This window comes from Anguilla rostrata, chromosome 8, assembly GCF_018555375.3.
Source record: "Anguilla rostrata isolate EN2019 chromosome 8, ASM1855537v3, whole genome shotgun sequence".
NCBI lineage: Eukaryota > Metazoa > Chordata > Actinopteri > Anguilliformes > Anguillidae > Anguilla > Anguilla rostrata.
In genome coordinates, this window is record NC_057940.1 from 41,534,231 (window position 1) to 41,559,823 (window position 25,593).

General features: G+C 44.7%; 1 protein-coding gene across 1 annotated transcript; it reads left to right on the top strand.

Annotated features, from left to right (window-relative positions):
• Window positions 1-1,995: 1,995 nt before the first annotated feature.
• poc1bl (POC1 centriolar protein homolog B (Chlamydomonas), like) lies at window positions 1,996-24,524 on the top strand. The gene is made up of 11 exons (XM_064348310.1): window positions 1,996-2,421; window positions 10,581-10,986; window positions 14,294-14,463; window positions 15,375-15,564; window positions 15,723-15,908; window positions 16,386-16,503; window positions 17,723-17,899; window positions 18,730-18,861; window positions 19,180-19,290; window positions 21,073-21,225; window positions 21,928-24,524. The coding sequence occupies exons 2-11, from the start codon at window positions 10,607-10,609 to the stop codon at window positions 22,054-22,056; spliced, it is 1,746 nt and encodes a 581-aa protein (XP_064204380.1). The 5' UTR covers window positions 1,996-2,421; window positions 10,581-10,606; the 3' UTR covers window positions 22,057-24,524.
• Window positions 24,525-25,593: the final 1,069 nt, after the last annotated feature.

Below are 25,593 nucleotides of genomic sequence, written 5' to 3' on the forward strand. Positions count from 1 at the left end.
AACCTTATCATCAGATTGTTTCTGCAAGCACACTATGCCATAATCAAAAGAAATTCAGGAAGAGATGAGAAAAAGGTTGTTCCAATATATCAGTCTGGAAAGGGTTACAAAGCCATTTCTAAGGCTCTGGTACTCCACCGAACTACAATAAAAGCCATTATCACCAAACAAACTTGAATCTTCCCAGGAGTCTGTGTATGAATATGTGTATGCTGGAGGCATTCTTAGGGTCTGTGCATGAATATGTCTGTGCAGGAGGCATTCATAGGGTCTGTGTATGAATATGTGTGTGCAGGAGGCATTCTTAGGGTCTGTGCATGAATATGTCTGTGTAGGAGGCATTCTCAAGGTCTGTGTACGAAAATGTGCACACACGAGGCATTCTTAGGGTCTGTGTATGAATATGTGCGTGCAGGAGGCATTCTTAGGGTTTGTGCATGAGTATGTCTGTGCAGGAAGCATTCTTAGGGTCTGTGCATGAATATGTCTGTGCGGGAGGCATTCTTTGGGTCTGTGTATGAATATGTGTGTGCATGAGGCATTCTCAGGGTCTGTGTATGAATATGTGTGTGCAGGAGGCATTCTTAGGGTCTGTGCATGAATATGTCTGTGCAGGAGGCATTCTTAGGGTCTGTGTATGAATATGTGTGTGCAGGAGGCATTCTTAGGGTCTGTGTATGAACATGCGTGTGCAGGAGGCATTCTTAGGGTCTGTTTATGAATATTACATTACATTACATTACAGGCATTTAGCAGACGCTCTTATCCAGAGTGACGTACAACAAGTGCATCAGTTCAAGGTGCAGAGGTGCAGAAAAACACACTGGAGTGAAGTAAAGATCATAGTGCCAGAAGTGACCACATAGATCAGGACTCCAACCCTGTACGGTAACCTGTTCAGCAAATAAACAAAACAATCCTGCCAAGTACAAAACTAGCACGAAAACACAATGTACCTAACTAGGTACATTGAGCTAAACTAGAGGCTAGGGAGGGGTGGGGAGAGGTGCAGCCTGAAGAGATGAGTCTTTAGTCTGCGCTTGAAGGTAGTCAGATTCTCTGCTGTTCTGACCGCCACGGGAAGGTCATTCCACCAGCGAGGGGCCAGGACAGACAGCAGACGCGAACTGGAAGTACAGACACAAAGAGGGGGAGGTGCCAAGCGTCCGTGGCAGAACGGAGAGGTCTGGCTGGCGTGTGGGGTCTGATGATCCTCTGGATGTATCGTGTGTGTGCAGGAGGCATTTTTAGGGTTTGTGCATGAATATGTCTGTGCAGGAGGCATTCTTGGGGTCTGTGCATGAATATGCTGGTGTGTGGGGTCTAATGATCCTCTGGATGTATCATGTGTGTGTGCAGGAGGCATTCTTAGGGTTTGTGCATGAATATGTCTGTGCAGGAGGCATTCTTGGGGTCTGTGCATAAATATGTCTGTGCAGGAGGTATTCTAAGGGTCTGTGTATAAATACATGCATACAGGAGACATTCTAAGGGTCCATGTATGAATATGTGTGTGCAGGAGGCATTGCTAGGATGCATGTATGAATATGTTTGCATTCCTACAGCACATGTATTAATATGTTGACACAGGAGCTCCTGTTAGGGCATAAGCGACAGGAAAGGAAATTATACATACCCTTATGTTATAGACCTATGCATGAATAAAACTAAATTTTAGTCAACTGTCATCTTTTTCAGTTCAATTTCATCTGTGAACAACACTGAAAGCACCCAGTAAGCTGGATATTGCATGTATCCTACACAGCAAGTAGGCTACTCAGCGTGAAATCAACTCTGATAGAGTACATTTTACACTGATTAGGTCCATGATAATCGATATTAGAGTTAATGAACACTGAACATTGTACTATGAGAAAGTGAAGGCCCCCTGAATGAACCAAAAATTTGAGACGTCATTACTGTAATGCTTATTATATCAAACGTGAACCGTGTCCAATGTCCGACGTATCCCACCATACTCTGGTCACGTGGCTAATTTATAGGGAACTAGCGAGTCAAAACTTTTTAGGGACCAAGGGGACAAAAAAGATATAGCGGGGTACATTAGAAGACGCACCCAAATTGGTTTGCAAGAACAAAAACACCACATTCGCAGTCTATTAATCCCTTACGTCGCGTACGTACCTAGTAACGTTTGCTGCAACGACAGACCCGGAACAGCGCATACAATTCACCAAGTTGAGCCTGAACAAACAGACCCTCGCCGGGCAGCAGAAGAACAATAACGTTAGCTGCACTAGCTGTCTAGCTAGCTAAACATTTCCAGTCAACGTGGAGGATGATGTGGTTATGCTGATATTTGGAGCTAGCAAGCCACAAATCCAGTCTGGTATCGTGCGATTTCACAGATAACTGAAATCGAAATTTTACGTGGATTTGCGGAATGTAGCTCGTAGCTAGGTAAGAACAATCCCGACGAAATTATTTAGACGATGTTATTCTGTTACAGAAATTATTGGCTCACTAGCAACTCAGTGCTGAAACGAGTTGGGTAGCTAGCCTATATTGCTAACGTGGTTAATTTGAGAATTTATCTAACGTTAGCATTAGCGACTATTGTGAGTAGATTTTCAGGGAAGTAGCATTAGTTAACTGAAGATAGCTAAGGAAACTGCTCTTTTCTTAGGTTAACGAACTCGCTACTGTATGTGGTGGTTTAATCGCAAATTATCTAGCTAGTTAATACGTATTTAAATGATTAACTTTATCTGTCAACATACTTGCGAATTGGCTTCAAATCTAATGTTAGCTTTATAGACTGCCTGTAATGTACTAGCTACCAGCATTATCTAACTTGTCATAGTAGTTCTTGTTTACCAAGCTGAAATGTTATTTCAAGTTAAACTAAGTAGCTCGGTGGTTATCAGTTTTCTTAATGAAAATTACACTTTGGGGGATACACTTGTAATAATAGATAATGTCATTTGTCATGTCTGAAGAATAAGTGAATGTGTGAATCCATAACAGGTTAGTCAAGTCCATCTCGTTTGAGTTACTGTGGCAAAATGCATGTTTTATTGTCCCCACGTCAGTTAAGCGGTAGCCACCTGTTACTGGTGTAGCCCTACTAGCCCACGTGTCGTTTAACACGGTCAGACTCCCAACTGGGAAAAAGGTTCGTTTATTGTCCAGGCGTCTACACTTTCATCAGTTACGAGCCAGTTGATTAACCCGAGTCTTTTATTTGATCAGTTCATTTTCTTAAACCTCTTTATGTACTCCTTTGCAATTTAGCGCAAAAAGCATGCATAGCAATTTCTGACGTAATGTGTCTTAAGAGGGTAAATACTCCCTCTAAACATGAAAAGCACTTTAAGAAACATGAACAGCTCTTTAAATTTCTGTATTGGAATTTTGGTTGGAAACCGAAACCAGCATACATGGGTTCTCCACAACTGAGTTTGAGAACCACTGCTCTACACTCGCTTATATTGGTTCTGGTACACATCGTAGTATAAGTACGTGAAATGTCACGAAAGAATATTGTCTCTTAGTGTATGTATCTTAGCTAATGCTTGGAATATCTTTATGCACACAGAGGGACAAGAGCCCTCTTGGATCCCTGTGGTTGCAAACGTTGTATTTAAAGGCCTGAGAATCCCTCTTTGTAAATTCATATTTGTTGTCGGAAGTCTGTTTCTGTGCAATGTTTGCCTCACGTCTTTGAGTCATGAGGTCTCAGGTTAGCTAGAATAATCAAATGGATATTCTCAATCTTGTGCATTGATATCGGAGTGCAATGAAGTGTCTTAAATGTGATCTCTGAAAATGTGGCTTTGAGGACTTGTTTTCTTGTTGACCTTTATATAGCCTAATTGAGTCAAACCGCCACAAATTATTGTAATGATTATTATTAGCATGACCTTTTCTAGGGCCAAAGTGTCTGAACAATCACATCATATATAGTGTATTATCTTGGGTATAGTTTAAAAAAAAAAAACAATTTGAAAATGTTGCCAGGGAACGCCAAGAGCGAAACACTGGTCTAGTGTAGACTTGTTTGATAATCCTGAATCCTTTCCAGATATAAGCGCGTATGTAGTATTACACAGTGTGCTGCACTGCCAATGTAAATGTTTTATTGAGTAAATCAGAATTTCACCTCAACTGACCTTCACCCTGAGCTATGCATACCGATTTAAAGTAGTTCACCAGGACAGCTGAATGTAGCCACTTTTTATCAGCTGACTGCTGTAATTCACATTTGGAGTAAGTCTCCACTATTTATTCCATCTGCTTTTTCAGTTCCCTTTCAAGGTCTTCCCTACCTCCATCCCTCTCACTTTAAGGCGTATCTTTTCAAAGACAGAAACTGAGAACATGACACCGACACTTGCCTCTTTTCAGAAACTACTGGGACCCGCATGAAAACGAACACCCCCACTGCTTGCAGGAATATGTTGCATATTAGATGCACGCAGTTAGGGCACACAAAGTGCATGTGGCCATTGTATCTAAAATATAGCAACAGGATATGTGCAAGCAAGTTGATGTACCTTTTGAGCTTTGCACAAGACGTTCAACAGAAATAGCTTGTATCATCAACTACTTGAATAGACTGAGTAATAGTGCACCTTTTATATTAAATGAATTTGCTTAATAGATTTGATATTATTGTCATGCTAATGGAAATGTCAAAAATGTAATAGAAATATAATTGATTAAATAGGGGAAATTATTTGCTTGACACAGATTTTAAAATAATGTTCTCTTGTTATCAAAGTACTGGAAGTAGCCTAGCTATTTGAAATTTTTTTGATTTGTTGTTTTGGAAGTGTTTTTGACTGGGAGTTCCTTTCGATTGAATTCTTACCTATTTGTTGGCTTAATTTGAGTTTTATCAAGATGGAGTTAGGGCTGGCAAATGTATTGTAGTAATTTCAAGTTTTCTTTATCATCCAACCCTAGATGGAAGCAGTGTGTGTTATGCATTTTTGTAACTTGCTGTGGTTCTAACAGAATGAAAAATGTAGCTTACTTCTATCCAAGTGAGTAATGGAAAGTTGTTGGGGGAGGTCTGTTTGCATGTGTGAATGGCCTGTTCAGGATGGAGTCTGTTGTTTCTCTGTTGAGCTATGCAGTTAGTGTGGGAGTCTTTCTTGCAGGCTTTGCTTACAATGATACTCATCCAGGCCTTTTAGGAAAAACAATAGATGTAAACCTATTATGAAGATAATTCTGTGACAGCAGGAGTTGGATTACAGTATTTTAGACTGCTATCTTTTCCTATCTTAAAGATTTTGCAGTGAAGATTGATATCTAGTTGCAGGCTGCTAGCTTTGCGCTTCGCAGTCGACAGCACAATTCACACGCAGGATATCGTCTGCCCCCTTTCTTTTAATAAGTTAGAAAAGGCAGCTGCTGTTTTTAACAGTATGGGGAGGGCAGCCTACTTTCAGAGAGGGCAATAATTCCTCATTTTCTCTCACATTGTTGTTGATTTTCTTTGGTGATTTCTGCTGCAAAGTTCATGCCTTAAATGACAGGAGAAACCTGGATTATAAAGTTAGTAAACAGATATGGAAATGGTAGGCCTATTTCTGGCTTTGTTTACCTTCCTGTAAGGATAAAGAAGGAACTGGCCTACGGGAACTCAAAACACAGCCGAGTGCTGGCGTAATGGCTGGTTCTCCATCTGTTTTTTTTTCCCCTTCTTTGCATTTGTGTAGTTTATATTTAGTGCAAAGCTAAACATGACCCAGGGTAAGGCTACTCTTAGGTAGTGATGTATTATAGTGTTGCTTCTGGTAATTGTTTTCCTTCATGATTGCTCCATGTACTCTGCAGCACTTGGTGGTCTGCATAATCTAAAAGTGCATGTCCTAGTAATGCCACCTCCTTCTATACAACTGAGTAGGCGCAATTGTATTTATTTATTTATTTATTTATTTATTTATTTATTTATTTATTTATGTTTAATTGGTTTTGTTTGAAACAAAGATTGGGCACTTGTATAACCTTGATGTATTGGAATGTGAATGTGATTTTGTGATTTTGTTTTGAAAGAAACCTAACTTCAGTTAAACTTAGCGGTGGCAAGTAACTATAGTACTCATTCTCTGCCCCGACTTGCCCCAAGGTCTGGAATCAGATCCTAACCGTATGAGCGCTGATTGGCCAGCAACCCTGGGCACAGTTGTCTGGAGTTGCCCATAGTGCCGTCTGTGGAGGGAGGGGCTCAATCAACAAGGTGTTCCTTGCCTCATGGTGTATTCTGGACTCCTCTGGTCAGTTAGGCATCGTCCTGCTCAAGCTGCATTGCTAGTCTTCCCCTCCAGGGAAACGACTTCCCAGCTGACCTACGGAGTCAGAAAAGCAGAGGCAGGAGACTACACAGTTTCTGGAGAACATTCTAGATCGTGCTTCCCCGAATCTTTGGAGGACATCGCACTGATGAGAATGGTCCCTTGAATACGATTGGGAATTCTTAATTGGGAAACAATAAAGGAGCTCTCAAAGGGTGAAGTTGCCTCTTATGAAGCTACTGCGAAAGATACTGCCAGTTTGTCATTTAACAAGATACAGTTCACCAAAAATAACAACTTTCTACACTGAGAGAAAAATATAAATTCTGTAATGCAAGTTATTAAGTCTATTAAATGAACATTATTTTTGGATACCTTGGCTGAATATTTGGTATAATTTTTTGTTAAATGGGAAGGAATACTACAGCCAAGAACTAGGTCTTGAAGTTCATATTTTGTAGCCTGTATGGTAATATCAGTGGAATGCTAACAATGACTGACGGTTGTTTTAAAGTGCGCTTCTGAAGTGTAATTAGGCCCTTAGTCAAACCTCCCTCCTACACAAAGCAGGAAACTGTGGGCAAAATAATTATTTCAGAGCCACAAAAGCGCCGTGCACATCGGCCACCCACAAACCGCGCAAAGATACACAGCCATCATAAATAATTTGGTGTCTTCATCTGTGACATAGGCCTAGCGTTAGTCTGGTTAACCATTGCTTCTTCACCTCTGCTTGTTTTGTATTGAATTGAAGGAGAGGGTAGTACTGTCCGGAAACCTGTGTATTGTTGCACGTACAACATTATTTAGTTGCATGCTACTTCGCTTGCTAAGTATTGCAGCAAACGAGCTTGTAAGCAAAGTTATATCCTTATTAAAGTTTGTCAGCAGCATATGTCACTAAGAGTTTTTTGAGTGCATACAGTTAGGCCTACTTTACTATTTATTTGTTTGAATTTAGGGGCATATTTTATTTTCCCCAGTAGCTCACAACAAAGCGTTGTTATCAAATTGTCTGGCTGTGCGATGTTATTTCACCAGTTGGGTGTCGTCCAGGATTTTTTTTTGAGTGTGCTGCGGCAAAATAATGATGCAGATAAACAGTCGCTGAACTGCTGAAACTTTGCAAGCACGGGCAGGGAAGACATTTTTCCGCGTTGGACCTAGGAGAGCCGAAGAGAAAGCGCCAGCGGGTCGAGCGGGCGACAGAGGAGCGATCCTCCCCTCCGGGGTTGGAGAGAGGTTGCAGGAGGGTTACGTCACGCCTCGCGAACGCGCGGGCGGTCCTCCCCCGTCGTGCCGTTTGACTCAGGAGAACGTTCTCCGTCTGAGAGCGTTGAGCTTTTAAACCGTGAGCCATTGTCCGTGATTCAGTCGCCAGGCAGCGTCAGAAGCAGATAATCGCCTGTGTTCATGTTCCTGGCGTTGCTGCTTAACAGAGATGATTTCATTTGTAGCCTGAAGTCCCCCGGCTGCACACACTGAATGCAGGTCTTGCTCATTGGCTGTAGGCCTGTACGGTCTGAGCCTAAGAGCTTACTGTGGCGCTTTGACGTGTTACCAGACGCATATGATACATGCTCTGTTATAATTTGACAGCTTATTGCAAAAGAAACATTTCTAACATGGGGTGATTCTTTCCTCCCTTGACGTGAAGGACTGTGATTTGTTCTGTCAGGTGTTGTGTTTATTACGATAGCCACCGTGAAAGCTTTTCTCCTCCTGAAGATGACGTTCAGCCTGCTTCAGAATACAATTCTGTGAAAATACCCTGATTAAAGGAGGGATTAAGGAATTCCATGCAGTCTCTGGTCACTAAAGATTTTGTCAGTGAGAGAAACAAGTTGAAGAAAATTCCACAGTATGATTTACTTGGCATCAAAGCTGCCTGCATCATCTTCGCTACAGTTACCTTTTCAAAAAAAAAAAAAAAAAAACAAAACAGCTAGATCTAGATAACCCTGCTTCAGTCCTCTCACAGATCACAATGCCATTAAATCTTACATCTTTTGTTGTTTCCATTATGGATGGTCCTATTGGTACGACAACAAATATGTCAGAGCCAACCCCCTCTGACACCTGCCACAAGACATAGGCTAGAACACACGGTCTGCTCTAACAGGCCTGGGCTTCATTTCTGGATTCTTGCTCGGTCCAGTAGTGCTAAAGCGTTTCTGCAGGCTGTTTAGCTGAGAGTGGAAGGTGTGATTGATTCATAATAAATAGACTTTTTGTCTGTCGGCCTTTCACTCGATACATCAGGACTTCTAGATCTTGGCATGTGCCCAGGGCTTTGAAAGGGCTGGCTGTACTCTCAAAGCTGAAAAAGAATCTCATGCCTGTAGACGTACAGCACAGCAAAACACACCAGAGACTCTGCCCCCAACTTCTGTGTGTAATTGAAAAGAGGAAGAACAAATGCAAGGGTGTCACGGTGTCCATATCATAGTTTGCCATTTTAGATCAACCGTGACTGCTTTCAGAAAGAAAAGGGATGTAAATATTTATAACCTGCTATAATTAATTGTTGGTAATGTGATACTGTGAGGAGGAGAATGTGCACCCGGTCTAACAAAGTGCTTGTGAACCCCTGGCACAGAGTGGTGAAACTTTGGCTTATGCTGTTTTTTAACTGATTTTTGAGGACCAGGAGTGTGTTGCTGTCTCAATGTGACAAGACAATGTTAATCTGAAATTAGTTTTGTTACATTTTGACATTTATTTAGTTTTGTTATATTTTAGAGATTCTCAGGGACACAAATGTATTTCTTTGCCACTTAAAAATGTAAGCCTACAGTTTCAAGCCAAGTAAACCAATTGTATCCATCATTCACAGTGGATTATGAGAAATGTTAGCCAAGAAGATAATTAAAATGACAGTTGTTGGAATATGTTGAATTTTATAAATGGAACATTTGCTCAGACTAATGAATAATTTTTCGTGGCCAATTTCTGTGAGGATATTTGAGGATTTGTGTCTGTCTTGGGTGTATGGAAGGTATGATTAGTCAGCTGCCATGCCCTAGATATTTGCACTGAAGTCCCTGTTTGTTTACTTCTAAGGCTTTAGCTGTTGAAATGAATAGGCTGCTGTCTGTGTTGGGATTTGGCAGCTTAGTGGTTTTTAGGAGTACATAAGAAATGCTATGATTGAATTAGCTAATTAAAAACTTAAATAAAGACTTAAATAATTTACTATTGTATTTATAAACAACATTCATGGTGAATAGGATTGCACAATATATCTAATCCTGTTTTTTTAAGCATAAGACTAGCCTATGCAATTTGGCAACCTTTCAGCTTCTTTTCTTTAATCATACCTGATGCGGTAGTAAACAACCCATGTGCAGTGCTTCTGGGGGGGAAAACGAAAACATCACCGATATCAGATACCGTGATGAAATGAGGAGATATGTCGACAGGAGCAGATGCGATGCGTGATTGCGTAACACCATTCAGCAGCGCTAGCTTAGCGTTTTAGTACATTTGTTGCGTTTTGCAGCTCAGGTCCTGACTTGATAAAACGAGGTGCTGTGTGCTGCGGTCTATTGTTGTGGAAACGTCTCGGTGCCGAAAGTGTAACAGCATGTCAAAACCACTTTTTTAGCTAGATAAATGTTAGTTGTCACGCCTCTCGATTCACCATACATTTAGGCCGACAGGATTTTTTTATGCATAAAGAAAAAAAATGTGAATGAAAGACGTCTTAACCATTTTCGGGGTTTACGCAGTTCACTTCCATTCAGCCGGTAACAGGCTGAGTACTCCTTTGTAGAAAAACTACCCACAATCCATAGCGCGTCCATTCGCATTGAATGGAAGCTTTGCTAACTGTCATTGCCGCCCCAGGAGAGTTGGGGAAGGCCACCCAGCTGACCCTCGAGCCCGAGCAGAAGAAGCAGGCGGTCAAGTCCGTCAGAAGAAAACGCATCACGTGATCACACAGAAGCTGTACTATCTTGCTCCTGATTGGCTGTCTTATGAACATCCAACAGATATCAGTGATGATGTTTTCTCCTGGGAGTATGTCACATAGCCTCTGACATTTGGATGTTTACTAACACATCATAAGACAGATATGTGGCAGGGCGGTACCCTAATGTGATTACTCTCATGGTGATTAATATCTCCAGCATTCAGCTGCCTTCAGTACATGCTAATTTACTGTAAGCACTAGTGCTGACCATGTTTGGTGTTGATAGTTAGGCAGTATGGTAGTGAAAGTCACATCTTGGATCTCCTCTCAGTTGAGGTTTGTCCTGGTGCTTTTTGCTCCTTGTCCACAAGCCCGTCTCTTTTGCTCCCGTCCTGTAGGGGGCGCGTGAGACGTTGCCGCGGCGATGAGGGTGCGCTTGTCTCGGAGGCTGGGCCTCCTGGCGAAGGCCTGCCTGCTCCTGTCGGTCATGTTGCTGGCGTACTTCCTGCTGGAGCGCTCGGGGACGTCCTCCCCGGGCTCGGAGGAGGACGGCGGCGGGCGGAGCCTCCGGGAGAGGCAGTTCTCCGACGCGGAGGAGAGCCGGGAGCAGCTGGCCAGGCCCGTCTACCTCAAGCCCCCTGCCGATTCCAACGCGCCGGGGGAGTGGGGCAAGGCCACCCACCTGACCCTCGACCCCGAGCAGAAGAAGCTGGAGGACGAGTCGGTCGAGCGCTACGCCATCAACATCTACGTCAGCGACCGGATCTCCCTGCACCGCCACATCCTGGACAACAGGATGCAGGAGTGAGTACACCGGCGTTAAATCACACAGTGTCAGCTCAGTGCAATAATCTGTGTAGCTTAATTTTGTACCACCTTAAAAATTATATCCAATATTATATTAATATTCATTACATCGCCCAGCCCTAGCTGGGAGCATTAAAGAAACTTTGAAATGTGAAATTGGTAAATGGTAAATGGACTGCATTTATATAGCGCTTTTATCCAAAGCGCTTTACAATTGCTGCCTCTCATTCTCCGGAGCAGTTAGGGGTTAGGTGTCTTGCTCAAGGACACTTCGACACGCCCAGGGCGGGGTTTGAACCGGCAACCCTCCGACTGCCAGACAATCGGTCTTACCTCCTGAGCTATGTCGCCCCAGAAATTGTCTTCCTATTTTTAATTGCATCAGTGTAACATACATGTGACATTTTGCATTTGTCATATGCATGACATTTTCTACATTTTGTGTGTACCACAGGTGTGCATGTGGCATACTATATGTTCATATGATTTATTTGAGATGAACTATCAGTGTCTCAAGTAGGAAGGGCTTGCGAAAACATCTCATTTAAGTCGATGCCACACCCAGATCATCTACTCTGATCTGTGCTGATACGTATCACTGACACATCACTCATTTGTTTGCAATAAGACCACTTTGATCTCTGTCCCTCCTTCCCTCCATCCATACATCCATCCATCCAGTGGTCAGTATAAACATACTACCAATAACAGGCTGAAAAATGTGTGTTTTATGTTTCCAACACTTAACTGATAAGACAGTTAAGAGTGTACCCACATAAATGGAAACATGTTCATCACTTGCCTAGTGGAGACTGCTGTGCTTGTCTGAAAGCTTACCAGTGGTCCGAAGTTGTTCATCCAATCCAAGAGTAAACCGCAGGTGCCTATTGTTCTACGCTGAAACTTTCATTCCACAGACTATTATAACGGGCAGCAAAACCTTTTTGACAAACACAAGAATTTTTGGCAGGCCCTGCATCAGTGAGAAGCCTGATAAAAACGTTCCAGGGGATTTCATACACAGTTTATGAACCAAGTCAAGCAACTCCTGATGTGGCCTTTGGTTAATAGGATTAGAGGTCCTTTTTTGTTACGGGAAGCGAAGTGTCTGGTTTGGCAAGATGTTTACAGCCTGTTGTCAGCCCTCAGGGTTTGGTTCCCCTGTTTTCCACAAAGAAAGCCTTTGTAGTTAAGCCCCAGAGGCTTGCAGTAAATATTGTCTTGAACTGCGGTGTGCGAAGAATGGGACCAGTGTCAATTAAAATGACGTGGCGTCCGCCTCCTTTCACGTCACGCTGACTATCTAGATCCCAGAGTCCTCTGCATCCTTCCTGAGGTTGTGTAAGCCCAGTGCCAACCATTTCCCAGAAGGCAGTTCCACTCTGACCAGTGTTATTTGCTCCTATACTTTAAAAGGGTCATTTAAGAGTATCATTGATTTGGTTCAAAGGGAGAGGCCTTTGTTTATAAACAGTGTGAAAATATATTATGGGATTGTTGGCTCTCGGGCTTCAGAATCGCTCAGAATCAGGGATGTTGGCTGTTCTCAGTGACGTGTGGTTTTAACGGTGACTGATCGCCATTTAGTTGAATTTCTAGTGTACTTTCATGCAAATCGGCCACAGTGAAACCTGCCAACATTGTTTGATTCGTCCTTGAATTCTGAGAAAACGTTTCACTCCTCAAGGAATCACTGTAGTCACTCGAATCTTTTCACTCGAAGACTTTGTATAAACGGCACCGGGGCACATGCAGTTATACCAGGAACTCATTAGAGAAAGTTTGTCAGCACAAATAATATTATGATGCACCCAAAGTCAAGTTAAACAAAGTGAAACTGAGACAGCAATGGCATCTCGAACAATGACTATTAGGGACACAATATACCAGTATCCACCAGCTACTTGGTACACCCATTGGATGCAGTTTGTTATGTGCATCTTGTCATTAGACTACACCCAAAAGGCAATAGATATGAATGTCAGCTCTCCAAACTATTAAAAGCATAGGGTTCATATTTTTGTTCTCTTTAATTTGATGCATCTTCTTTTGTCTTTTTGTCCAAGTTTCTAAGTCTGTGCTTAGAAACTTGGCTTGGTGTTGCAGACCACATGCTTATAAGCTATATTTCTGTTAATTAGGTGATTCACTGAGGCAATTTGAACCATTTTTGTTTTGTAATGGGATACTTGGCAATAGTAGTGCATTGCCAAGGGGAAATTCAAACTTACATTAAATACCTGAAATTACTTTTGTTGAAACTGACAGGGATTTTGTTAATGACTTGGAAATGTTCTTATCTCAAAGTTGAATTATAATTAAAGTAGAATTATGTAATTTAATGTAATTCTGAGCTCTCAGTTTACCATTAAGAGACATACCGATGGCTTACTATAATGACCTGAATAGTTCTAATGATTTCAAAAAGTAAAAAAATAATTATCTCTATGCTTTATTGAGGATTTATTATCCTTCAGGCATACCTTCAAGTTGAAGTGATTATAGTTGCAATGTTGCTGAACTTTGAATGAGCAAACCGGAGAAAGAACGCCTCAGGGATCCTTCATTCCAGTTTGTGTGTGTGTGTGTGTGGTGGTTCTTGGTGAGGTTCTTGGGGAGCTGAATGAAATATGTGTGTATTGTTCTGCTTGTGGCAGTAAGCCTGACACAGACTTGACAACAGTGAATAAAGTGGACATTTGCATATGGCATGGTAATTAGTGCCATTTTATTTTCTTGCGGCTGCCATGTTGTTTCACTTAATATTCAGAAATGAACAAACCTAATGTAGGCCTAAGACCATGTTTGGGGCAATTCAAAATAATTGTTTGGAGAATTGGATCATTTTTTTGTGTTTTTCAAAGAGGGGATCATTGAGAGAGAATAATCTTTTCAGCTGAATTAATACAGTTTAAACTGTCAGTAAGCAGAGGAATAGATTTACAAAATTTCAGAAGCCAAAGCCAATGGTAATGTTTATGTGTAATTTTTATATTTATTTTTGAAAAATTATTTTCAATTGATTTCTTATTGCACTGCCATATGTGTTTGGGAACTGCTACTGAGGGAAGGTTTGGTATGAGTCTCTACCAGCCAGTCATATTTTCAGAATTTTGGGTGAATTGGAGATAGCAGTGGATGCTAGTGAAGAAGAAGAATACTGACAACACCAAGAGAGTTCCAGTTTGGTGGCCGACCCCCTAAATGGTTACTTTTGAATACAATCGCATAAGTTATTTTAGTTTGTACTTCAGATACCGGTTGAAGTCTTCATGATTTTTTTCCCCCATTTGTTCCGCCACAGATGTAGAGCGAAAAAATTTAACTACCGCAGTCTGCCCACGACGTCGGTGGTGATTGCGTTTTACAACGAGGCGTGGTCCACGCTGCTGAGGACCATCCACAGCGTGCTGGAGGCCACGCCCGCTGTTCTGCTGAAGGAGATCATCCTGATCGACGACTTCAGCGAGAAAGGTGGGCCGCTCTCTGCACCCGCAGCCCGGCGTTCTGTGTGGAGCACCGCTTTGATTTCTGTGACTGCTGTTTTGAAAGAGGCTGAAAGGGACTCATGGTGGGGAAGCTTGTCTACGCTAACCAGATGGTCAACTCTGCATTCCTAACATTGGCCTGATAACTCTACTAAAGTGCCTCACATTTTAGTAGAGTTCAGTGTACGTTTTTATTCTGAATTGAGAAGATAGAAGTGAAATGCATTCACAGGAGCTGACCATCTGGTTGGCACGTAGAGCATCTGTGGCACCGTTGTCCGTGCCTCGTTTGCACGTCCCCCGCCCCCGTTTTAACCCTTCGTCTCCCTGCGCTGCAAATCCCTCGTAGCGTTCCAGACTGAACTTTAATTTCACCGTCCTCAGGCTATGATAACGGCGTGACCTCATCGATAACCTAAACGCCAGGCTTCGCAGAACGACGCGACGGCAGCGTTTCATCCTGCCTTGTTTTCCGATTGCCCTATTGAGGGCGAAGGAGAAAAGCACTCAAGCTTTCCTCTCCCTGTTTATGCATCTCTGGACTATTAATCATCTTCGCGCAGGGTTTTGGTCTCTGTCCCAGTCCTCTATCCCAGACGTTACACCCTGATGCTCGCTGCCCCGGCGCCCAGTGACCTCATAGGAAACTGTTTCCTCGTCCGCGGCCTCGTGCAGCTGCTGGGATTTCGGACACACCTAGACGAGCGGCTCACACAGTCGGCGTGACTCTGTGAGCTGCTCCTCAGTGAAGCCAGGGGGTGCCCCAGACGGGGGCTCAGGAACAAGCTTTCAGGGCCTGGCCGTAATGGCGCCGCTGGGAGGGGGGCGGCAGGGGGGACGACCGCGGAGGTATGCCAATGCAAAAGCCGTCGCTCACGGCAACCGTGTGAATTGCAGCCTATCTGAAGTCCCAGCTGGCGCAGTACATCAGCGGTCTGGAGCGGGTTCGCCTCGTCCGCACCAAGAAGAGGGAAGGGCTGGTCCGGGCGCGGCTCATCGGCGCCACCTTCGCCACCGGGGACGTCCTCACCTTCCTGGACTGCCACTGCGAGTGCGTCCCCGGCTGGATCGAGCCGCTGCTACAGAGGTGGGCCGCCGTTTTCTCTCACCGGGCTCCTCCCAGTTCTTCGATCCGCTCACTTCCACTGCGAGCACAGTACAGGTCACACGGCCGATGGAGAGCAGTGCCTCCGATAACTCAAACTGAAGTCTCTCGTAACGGAGATTTGGGTCTTTCCCTGGCAGGATTAATGAAGACGAAAGCACCATAGTGTGCCCCGTGATAGACACCATCGACTGGAACACCTTCGAGTACTACATGCAGACGGACGAGCCGATGGTTGGCGGGTTCGACTGGAGGCTGACGTTCCAGTGGCACGCGGTGCCCGAGGTGGACCGGCAGAGGCGAACTTCACGCATTGACCCCATCAGGTGGGTACGGCACCGCCAGAGAATCCGTGATCATGATCATGACATCATGATCCCGTGCTCACGTGACATCACGATCCCGTGCTCTCATGACATTATGATCCAGTGCTCTCATGACATCATGATCCCGTGCTCTCATGACATCATGATCCAGTGCTCTCATGACATCACGATTCCGTGCTCTCATGACATCACAATCACATGCTCTCATTACAACACGATCCCGTGCTCTCGTGACATCACGATCCCGTGCTCTCATGACATCACAATCACATGCTCTCATTACAACACGATCCCGTGCTCTCGTGGCATCACAATCTCGTGCTCCCATGACATCACGATCCAGTGCTCTTGTGGCATCATGATCTCGTGCTCTCATGACATTATGATCCCGTGCTGTCATGACATCACAAACTCGTGCTCTCATGACATCATGATCCAGTGCTCTCATGACATCACGATCCTGTGCTCTACCTTCAGGTCTCCCACCATGGCAGGAGGCCTGTTTGCTGTGAGCAAGTCCTACTTTGAATTCCTGGGAACCTATGACATGGGCATGGAGGTGTGGGGCGGAGAGAATCTGGAGCTCTCCTTTAGGGTGAGTTGTGACCCCCTGGAACTCGTGTTCACTAGTGTTCACTTGGTCTGCCACACATTTTCCCTGTGAGCTGGCCTGGTGCGAGTTCAAGAGTGCCGTCACAAGTGAACCTTTTGATAGTACTGCACAAGTGTCTCATTGGTGGCATTTTACCAGCTGACCCTGCCATTCAGCCCGGTATAGATTTTTATATATTTATTTCTGTATCCTTTTTTGTGAACACCGAGGAAAGATAGGGTGTCCTCTGGAGTGTTGGACTGATGTTTTATAGATGAGGAAATGAAATACTTTTTTTGGAGACTTTAAACTTACATTCATTTTTAATGCTGTGTGGATTGGTTTACCACCAATCCACCAAGGGCATCCGAGATAAGAACAAAAATGGCAAGAATTGTAAAATGCAAGCTACAGAATCCTGTGTTCTCAAAATTGTCTGGATACACGATGATCGGTACTAATATGGCCTTATCACTTATTTATAATGATAGCATCACTCCTTGGAGGCTTGCCCTTAATGGAGGATGTGTAAGGACGGTGAATTTCTGTAAAATCGGCAGAATTGTTGAATGTATGAAAATCATGATCTTGGAGTAATAAAAACCTGTCAAGATGACTATATGATAAAGCAGTAATTCTGGGCATACACACCTCTGAAAATATTTGGAAATAAACCTGCAAAGCTAATCCTACAATGCAAAAACCAAAAAATAAGTCAATCTCAACAAGGATTTTTCAGTCTTATATTTAGACTTATCTCTATAAATATTTTGCTATATAAGACAAAAAATATTGCCAATGAGGCGACTAATTTCACGATTTGTCAATGGGTTAAGAAGATATCACTTGTAAAGAGACTAACTTAAGCACGCAAATATTTTCTACTTGAGAGAAAATATCTTAAGTCTCAGTACAAGACTGAAACAATTGTGAAGATGTTTTTGCAGTGTATAAATTCAACAAGAGATAAAAGAGGTGTTCTGGAAGAATAATTCGCTAACATAGGGGCTAAATCATTTTTGGAAATTCAGCTGTCTGGTTTTTGTTATATGTAGCACCTTGATGGCTGTGTGCTTCACATAGCGTGTAGTATGTTGAGGACCACTCCCGTCAGGTAGGAAGAGCCAGTCCAATACTCGGGAGTGTCGAGCTAAAAACAGGCTGAGACTGCCGCTCTCCAGATCTGACGAACGCTCGTTCGCGATTGGTCCCCACCTCCCAGGTGTGGCAGTGCGGCGGATCCCTGGAAGTCCACCCCTGCTCCCACGTGGGTCACGTCTTCCCGAAGAAAGCCCCCTACGCCCGGCCCAACTTCCTCCAGAACACGGTCCGGGCCGCCGAGGTGTGGATGGACACCTACAAGCAGCACTTCTACAACCGGAACCCCCCGGCCCGAAAGGTAACGGGCCGCCCCCCAGAGTCCCTGCAGACCGGTCCAGCCGAAACGGAGCGTGACATCAGAGCTCTGTCCCGCTCTCACACATACGTGTTGGTTTCCAGTGGGGATCCCGAGGACAGTGTCACTCTGGTAACGGGTCTCTGTGGCTGGATCCGAGAAGCCACCGTCGGTGTGGGTGATGTAAGGGGATCAGGATGTGCCGAGGTTCTCAGGTTCATTCTGTTGGCCGGCCGTGTGGGAGTTTCGTGTGTCGCCGTGTCCTCTGCCTGAAAATTTCATTATTAATGCTGGGGATCTTTGATCAAACTATAAATTAGTGCATCAGACACAACCAAATAGCGCGTGTCAATCAGGAGTGTGGTCCACTCCTAAAGGGTCAGAGCATGATTTTACAGCAGTAGAATTTGAACCGTGGAACTTGAGCATATATTTCAATTTTATTGATGTAAAATTTAACAAAGTATTGGTATTGTTTAATCGTATAATTGTGAATATTGAAAGTAGCACACGTCGACCTCTAACCCTCAATGTCACAAAAACAAGCTCTAAATCAGAAATAATCATTGAGTCTTTATCTGGCATATGCTCAGAGAGTCTCAGGAAGCATGATGTCAGAGACAGTTCCTCCCTGGTATGATTGGCAGGGGGGAGGATAAGGGGAAAGGCCTAGCTCGCCTAAATGTGTAAGAGAGAGAGAAAGAAAACACGCACGTACATGCAATATTATTGACTCGTTGTCCTTGGGACATTTTGTGCCTGGAGCCAGATGCCCTGGTGCAGTACATGCTTTTAGGCCTAATAAAGATGTTCTCCACCCTCCTCCCCTGCAGGAATCGTACGGGGACATCTCAGAGAGGCTCGCCCTCAGGGAGAAGCTGAAATGCCAGAACTTCGAGTGGTACCTGAAAAACATCTACCCGGGCCTGCACGTCCCCGAGGACCGGCCCGGCTGGCACGGAGCTGTGAGTGGCCCCTCCCCCCGTCCTGCAGTGCCACGCCTCCCACCCCCCCCTCCTGCAGTGCCACGCCTCCCCCCTCCTGCAGGGCTGCCCCTGCCTCAGGCCCGCCCTCTCCCCTCCCCCGTCCTGCAGTGCCACGCCTCCCCGATCCCTGCAGTGCCACGCCCCTCCTGCAGGGCCACACCTGCCCCCTCCCTCTCCCCCCGTCCTGCAGTGCCACGCCCCTCCCCCTCCCCGTCCTGCAGTGCCACGCCCCCGTCCTGCAGTGCCACGCCTCCCCAGCGCTCTGTGTGACCGCCCCTCTCCCCCTCCTCCCCCCAGGTGCGCAGCTCTGGGGTCCACTCGGAGTGCCTGGACTACAACGCCCCGGAGCACAACCCCACGGGGGCTCACCTGTCTCTCTTCGGCTGCCACGGCCAGGGCGGCAACCAGGTGACTCAAATTTCCATACGATGCGTTCGCGACCGTGCGGCTCTGAGGGATTGAGAAGTTTCTCGGAGGGTCACGCGGTGGTATCTGGTTACACAGGCGTGATGTGTTCCCGGTTACTCAGGAAGTGACAAGCACGAGCGCTTAAGACTTCCGTCTGTCTGTCCGGGGTTACGGCTGCCAGTGTCTGAGCAATGCCGTTTCCGCCACACAGCGCCAGGTAGTTTGTCATCTTTTAGATCAGGAGCGTGTTTGCCCAAGATGAATTCAGTGGCCTTTGAATGTATATTTAATGGCAGCTCTGATGACAAGTGTATGACGCACGTGTACCTCTTGGCCTGTGTTACGGTTTACTCATTGATGAAAGAAACAGCGTGTCCACATCCTGGGTGTAACAGGAACCCCCCGTCACCTCTTTATAGAACTTAGATCCGTTTAAAAGATACATGAGGCCTGAATGGAGTGAATGATCTGTACTGCCTGGATCAGTGAGAATCGGGCCGAGCCTCTTTATAGACCCTATTAGCCCTTTTAAAGATACATGAGACTTAAAGAGAGCGAATGGTGGGGGCAGCTTTGGCCCGGGCTACTCCTCCACACAGAGGTTTGGGGGGCCGTTCAGCTGGGTGGAAAAATCCCTAAAAATCCAGCTAACACATCCAAAGATATCGGTCACATTTGATATCACACAGAACTACTCATCATACTGGATCGGAAAAGCGTAAAAACAGTAAAATTCTATTCACACACTCTGAAATTTAATGGTTATTTTTAAGGTCCTGTTTTAGCCCTTTTTTACAGATCAGAGATACGGCTTTGAATTAGGGCTGGGCGATATAGTGCAATGATAATTTTCCAGTCATTAAAAAGCATTGCCAACGTGTGGCTCACCCAATCAGCAAATACCGGTAAATCATTACCGGTATTTGTGTCAGCTGTCAGTGGAAAAAGACCTACTTTGACATCACTGATTTAGGTGTGGCAGTCCTCAACCCATAGGGAGGCTTCTGCCTTGTGTTGACTCACTCTTTAAAGCAAGCGAAGGATGGCTCTTGTGATGTCATAAAAGACGGCATTAATAATGGGAACAATGGAAGGGGAGCAGTTGCTCTGCCAGCACAGTGGAGGCTTCTGGCTAACCAACTCAGCTCAAATTCAGCAATATTAATGAGTAAATGGAGCGAACGACACAATACAAATGCTTTTTTTTGTCACACACACACATCCATCTGTGTTTTTCTTTTGGTTTACCGCTCCTTCGGGAGCCCATCGACCCAAAATGGTTGCTGCTGGTTGATAGGCCTTGACATTTGCTAGTTATCAATGGGGATTTCAAAATTGGCTGAAACGCCGGCAGCACTACCCAAGGGTAAACACGTGTATGTAGGTTTATGTTCATTTCTCAGCTGTTTTAAATTCCCCCCGCATCTTCTTTGGACTGGAACATGATTGCGTCATAAAGGGTGTGATATGTATTATTACAGTACTGAAGAACAGTACGTACAAAATATGTCTTCCTTTTTGATGTTGTTTATACATGCAGCAATTACAAATGAAATGGGCCATTTCTGAGTTTGACTTGCACGTCTGCACGTATTAAGAATGTATTGCTTTATGGGGTCCTTTATTTTAGCGTAGTCACCATTGCCTTTCATGAATGCAATTTGAAGGTTTAATCTAAAGGTTTGTAGCGCGGTATGTTGTTCCAATTAACGCCTAATACAAAATATTTTAATGCTGCAGTCTTTAAAGTGCACCGACCCTTTTTTTTTCCCCCCCGCACAGTATTTCGAGTACACATCGAAGAAGGAAATCCGCTTTAATTCGGTCACTGAGATCTGTGCGGAAGTGGAGGAGGGCCAGACCTACATTGGCATGAAGTACTGCCCGCACGACGGAGTTCCGGTGCCTTCCGGACTCATCTGGATGTTCCAGTCGGTGAGTGCGCCGCTCATCACAGGGTGACACGCGCTCTATAAGAGCGTTAGGGATACGCACGGCGTTACAAATGAACTGCGATTTACAGATATCACCCTCTCGTCGGGTTCTCAAAGATAGGTTCAGTGGATATTTAGAGGTAAGAGGGCTCCCGGGTGGCTGATCCTGTGGGCTTGTTTAGCGCTTGGGTAAGAGACGACCTGGGAAAACGAAGTTGCCGCTGGAAGAGATGTTGGCGGATCCAGTTGGGAGCAATCTGACCTCTGGACTCAACAGAAAACCCAGTGACCTGGCAGAGTAACGATGATGAAGGAGCCTTTCTTCGTGTGAGACATTAAACTCGGGGCCCGACTGCGGTGGTTAAAGATCCCAGTGCACCTTTAGAGAGAGTAGTAACCGCTAACCCTGGTGTCCTGGCCAAATTCCCGCAACAAAAACATCCCTACAGCCCACCTCCCCTGCATCTGATTGGCTACCCTATTCCCTGCATTCCCAACCTACTTTGATTCCCTGGGTCATCCCTGCCAAATCTAATTGTCTGTTACTCCACTGGTCTAAATGTAAAATAAAATGAAAGAAAACATGTTGCTTATAGTGTGGTGCTGCCCGGTTATTTTGGCCCTGTGAGCAGTTGGGGCAAGCGTCTCGCCTCCCTTCGGGAATGGCGCGCGTGACGTTTTTTTTCCCCCCCTCCCCCCGCAGGACGGGAGCATCTACCACCCGCGCTCGGACTCCTGCGTGACCGCCTTCCGCCACGGCGACGGGCGCACAGACGTGCGGATGGACAAGTGCTCCCCGGAGGACAAGAACCAGAAGTGGGCGTTCGAGTGACGGAGGGGGGGAGGAGCCGAGAGACCCGGACCCAAGTGCAATTACCGTCCTGGCCGACGGAGGAGGGAGGGAGGGAGGGAGGGAGGGAGGGAAAAGACGGAGTGACAGAAAGACGGAGGAGAGGGAACTCTCGAAGCACATCGGCCCCCGCGCCCCCTGCCTCCGGGCTTTCTGCGACAGAACTGAATTCACCCAAGTGCCTGCAAACGCAATAACGAAAGGGGGTCTCGACTCCGGTAGTGCCAAGTGCTTTCCATCAGTCTTTTCGTTTCTATTTATTTCTCCAGGTGTGATGTGGGTCGCCCAGCGTCGTGGGCCACTATGTCAGCAGGACTGGGGATTAGGGGAAAAAGGCTGTCCAATCAGCAGAGCCACTTTCATTTCATCAGAAATGGGCATGTACTCCAATGTTATTGCACTACGGGTATCTTTATATGGATATCGCAGTGCCTCAGTGATTCTTCTTTGTTTGGTTTTTTTTTTATATAAGAGTTGAGATTGTGGTTTTATTTGAATTATGCTTGGGAGGTCGGTTTCAGGGAATGGTGAATAGTTTTCATCTCTATCTTCTCTTCGCTAATTTTGCCTCCCTTTTCTTTGAAATGATGTCAGTCACTTAGAGAAATTCTGTTTAAATAAGGTTTTTAACATTTTATTATTACATTTTTTCAGTGTCTCCACTGGGGGGTAAAAATGGATTGTAGAAGAGGGGAGCTGGGTTCGAGGGCGGTGTTCATATGAAATACTTCTTCGGGAAGTCGATTACCAAAATCAGAATTGCTTTACCCTGTGGCCGACGGGAGGATTGAGTAGACGAGTCTGACGTAGTTTCTTCAGCATGTTGTTTTCTTTGACAGGAATAAAAGCAATAAATCGTGATGATGTTGGGGGTAAGTAAGGGCTAATTCAAAGTACTTACAGAAATGACACTTCATTAAAAGAATGCCTTAACCAAAGTGCCAGAGAGCACAGGTATCTATGGTGCCTGCGACTGAACCTGATTTTAGACGCATTGCAGTTCTCCAGAATGCATTCCCTGTACTGTTCCTCTGGCCATGAGACTGACAACAAACTGGCTTCCATTTTTTACATTTTAGAGAAATATATTTTGTAAAACCCATGTTATTCAGCCATGGCAACCCGTGCACTACACAAAAGGAACTATGCTAGCCCTGCTTTTGTCTCACCAGTGTCACCGTGTGTCTCACCAGAAAACCACTGCATTTGATGGGATCTGATCCAGCTGTAACTTAGGGCAACATTTTACTTTCGAAAAGCACATTCCTTGTATTTTATATAAACTCTAGGGCCTTGGTTTGTCAAAAAAAAAAACACAGTTTGATTGTATAAGCATGCTCAAATGACGTATCGGGTGCTGATCATGCACATGCACATTTTCTTGCGGCAGAAATCCACCACTGCTTGACGTTTGGTGTTCTGACGGGGTGCCACGTGACAGAAGCCTCCATGTGGGCTTAAAAGGGTTGAGTAAGCAAACCCTAAAGCCCTGTTACTCAAATCACGGTCCTCAAGGTGCAACAACTGCTGGTTGCCCCCCCACCCCCCCCCTCCTTTACAGGAAGTCGGGTGTGAATACAGTCTGGCCAATCAGTGGCACTAATTGTTCAGTTAATTACCTGGGAGAAAAGAAAACACGGGTCGGATTTGGATTTGAGGGCCAGATTTGAGTATCCATGCCCTATAGGAAGCACATTTTTTTTCTTTTACAAAGAGTACAATAACGGTGTGAAGAAAAATCTATTTTCTGTCAAACTGAATGGTGATGTTATCACATTGGTAAACATGGCAGTGTGGAGGCGTTTTAAAAAAAAAAAATGTTAATGTAAAAACGCGTGCGCGCTCTTAATTTTACAGGCTGGGGAGATTTATCGACACTCACTGAGATTTACAGATGGAACATCCTGTGAATCGCTTTGCGAGGATTGTTGATGAATGAGCACATGCGCGATCGTTTGGTAAGCCTGTCAGTTTGTCTGTCGACAGCATCACCGTTTTCCACCAGCTACTCTGCTGCTCGTGCACATGCCCAGTTGTGCTTATTTTTGTGAGAGTTGTCCATTCTTCGTACTGTACGCCTTCGTTTAGCCTTCATTGGTGAGTTCAGGCTGTAGGACCATGACAGAAGCTTTACATGTCCTTACGTGCTGTGCCAATTATGTGCATACGTAACCTGCTGTTTAACTAGTTCGTTAATGAATGACATAATTGCATTTATTTTGTGATTATTTGCACTAAGGCATTTGAAATGTCAACTTGTACTTGGAAACTGGTGGATCATTGAGAATGACTCCTGTGGGGCGAGTCGCTTCCTCGTGTCTAAGTGGCACGTGTGTGCATAGGGAGCCTAAAGGGAAGGTGCAAATGGAGATTGTGTGTATTTAAACTACTGATTAAGTACAAATGACTTCTGTTTGCCAGGAGAAATAAAAGCTGATTGAAAGACCGTCCACATTTTTTGACTTGTGCTACGTCAAACTTTTCACATCACACTGATCATATTTTGCGACAAAGTATTTTGAGGAACTGTGAAAGAGGCCAAGTAACAAAGGTGTAGAACCCTCATACTTTTGAAAATGGCCGTTGTACTCAGGCCCTGTAGTTGGTTGCGCAATGTTTAAACCTCAGGTGCACTGTTTACAGTAGTCACAAAATGTGCTATGCAGATGTATGTCCTGTATGTTCATTAAGTGCATTTGTAGACATAGGCCTGAAGTTAGCTGACAAAGGCTACTTGGCCCCAGGTGTGTATAGAAAGTATGGAAAGTAGCCAACACAGGTACATAAAAAGGGACCTTTACTCTGGGTTTGAGTAGTAGTTTAAAAATCTGAAATATACCATAAATACTAACGTTGTTTTGGCTCTGTACTGCAGCACATTGGATTTGAAATGACTGAACGGATGTGAGGTTAAAGTACAGACTGTCAGCTCTAATCTGAGGGTATTTACATCTATATTGGGTGCTCCTTGTAGGAATTATTGGCCTTTTAAACACCGCCCATTTTAGGGGTGAAAAATTAATTAGACAAATTAACATAATCTGAAATTGTCATATCTAGTACTTTGCATTCAATGACTGCCTGAGGCCTATAGACATCATTGGATGCTGGGCATCTTCCCTGGTGATGCTCTGCTAGGCCTGTACTGGAGCCATCTTCAGTTCCTGTTTTTTTCTTGGGCATTTTGCCTTCAGTCTTGTCTTCAACAAGTGAAATGCATTTTCAGTTGATTCAGGATGGGTGATTGACTTGGTTAGTCAAGAAAATTCCACTTTATGGCCCTGAATAATCATTGGTTGCTTTAGCAGTATGTTTGGGGTCATTGTCCTGCTGCCAGGTGAGGCACCATCCAATGGGTTTTGAGACATTTGGTTGGATCTGAGCAAATTCTGTGCCCTTCAGAATTGCATCCTGCTGCTGTCAGCAGTCAGCAGTCACATCAATAAAGACGAGTGAGCCAGTTCCAGTGGCAGCCATACATGCCCAAGCCATAACACTACCTCCACCATGTTTTAAAGA

Coding starts and splice junctions, on each gene's coding strand:
- poc1bl (XM_064348310.1), top strand. CDS start 10,607: ATGAGGGTGCGCTTGTCTCGGAGGCTGGGCCTCCTGGCGAAGGCCTGC. Junction 16,504..17,722: donor ATCTGGAGCTCTCCTTTAGG/GTGAGTTGTGAC, acceptor CCCACCTCCCAG/GTGTGGCAGTGCGGCGGATC. Junction 19,291..21,072: donor ACGGCCAGGGCGGCAACCAG/GTGACTCAAATT, acceptor CCCCCCGCACAG/TATTTCGAGTACACATCGAA.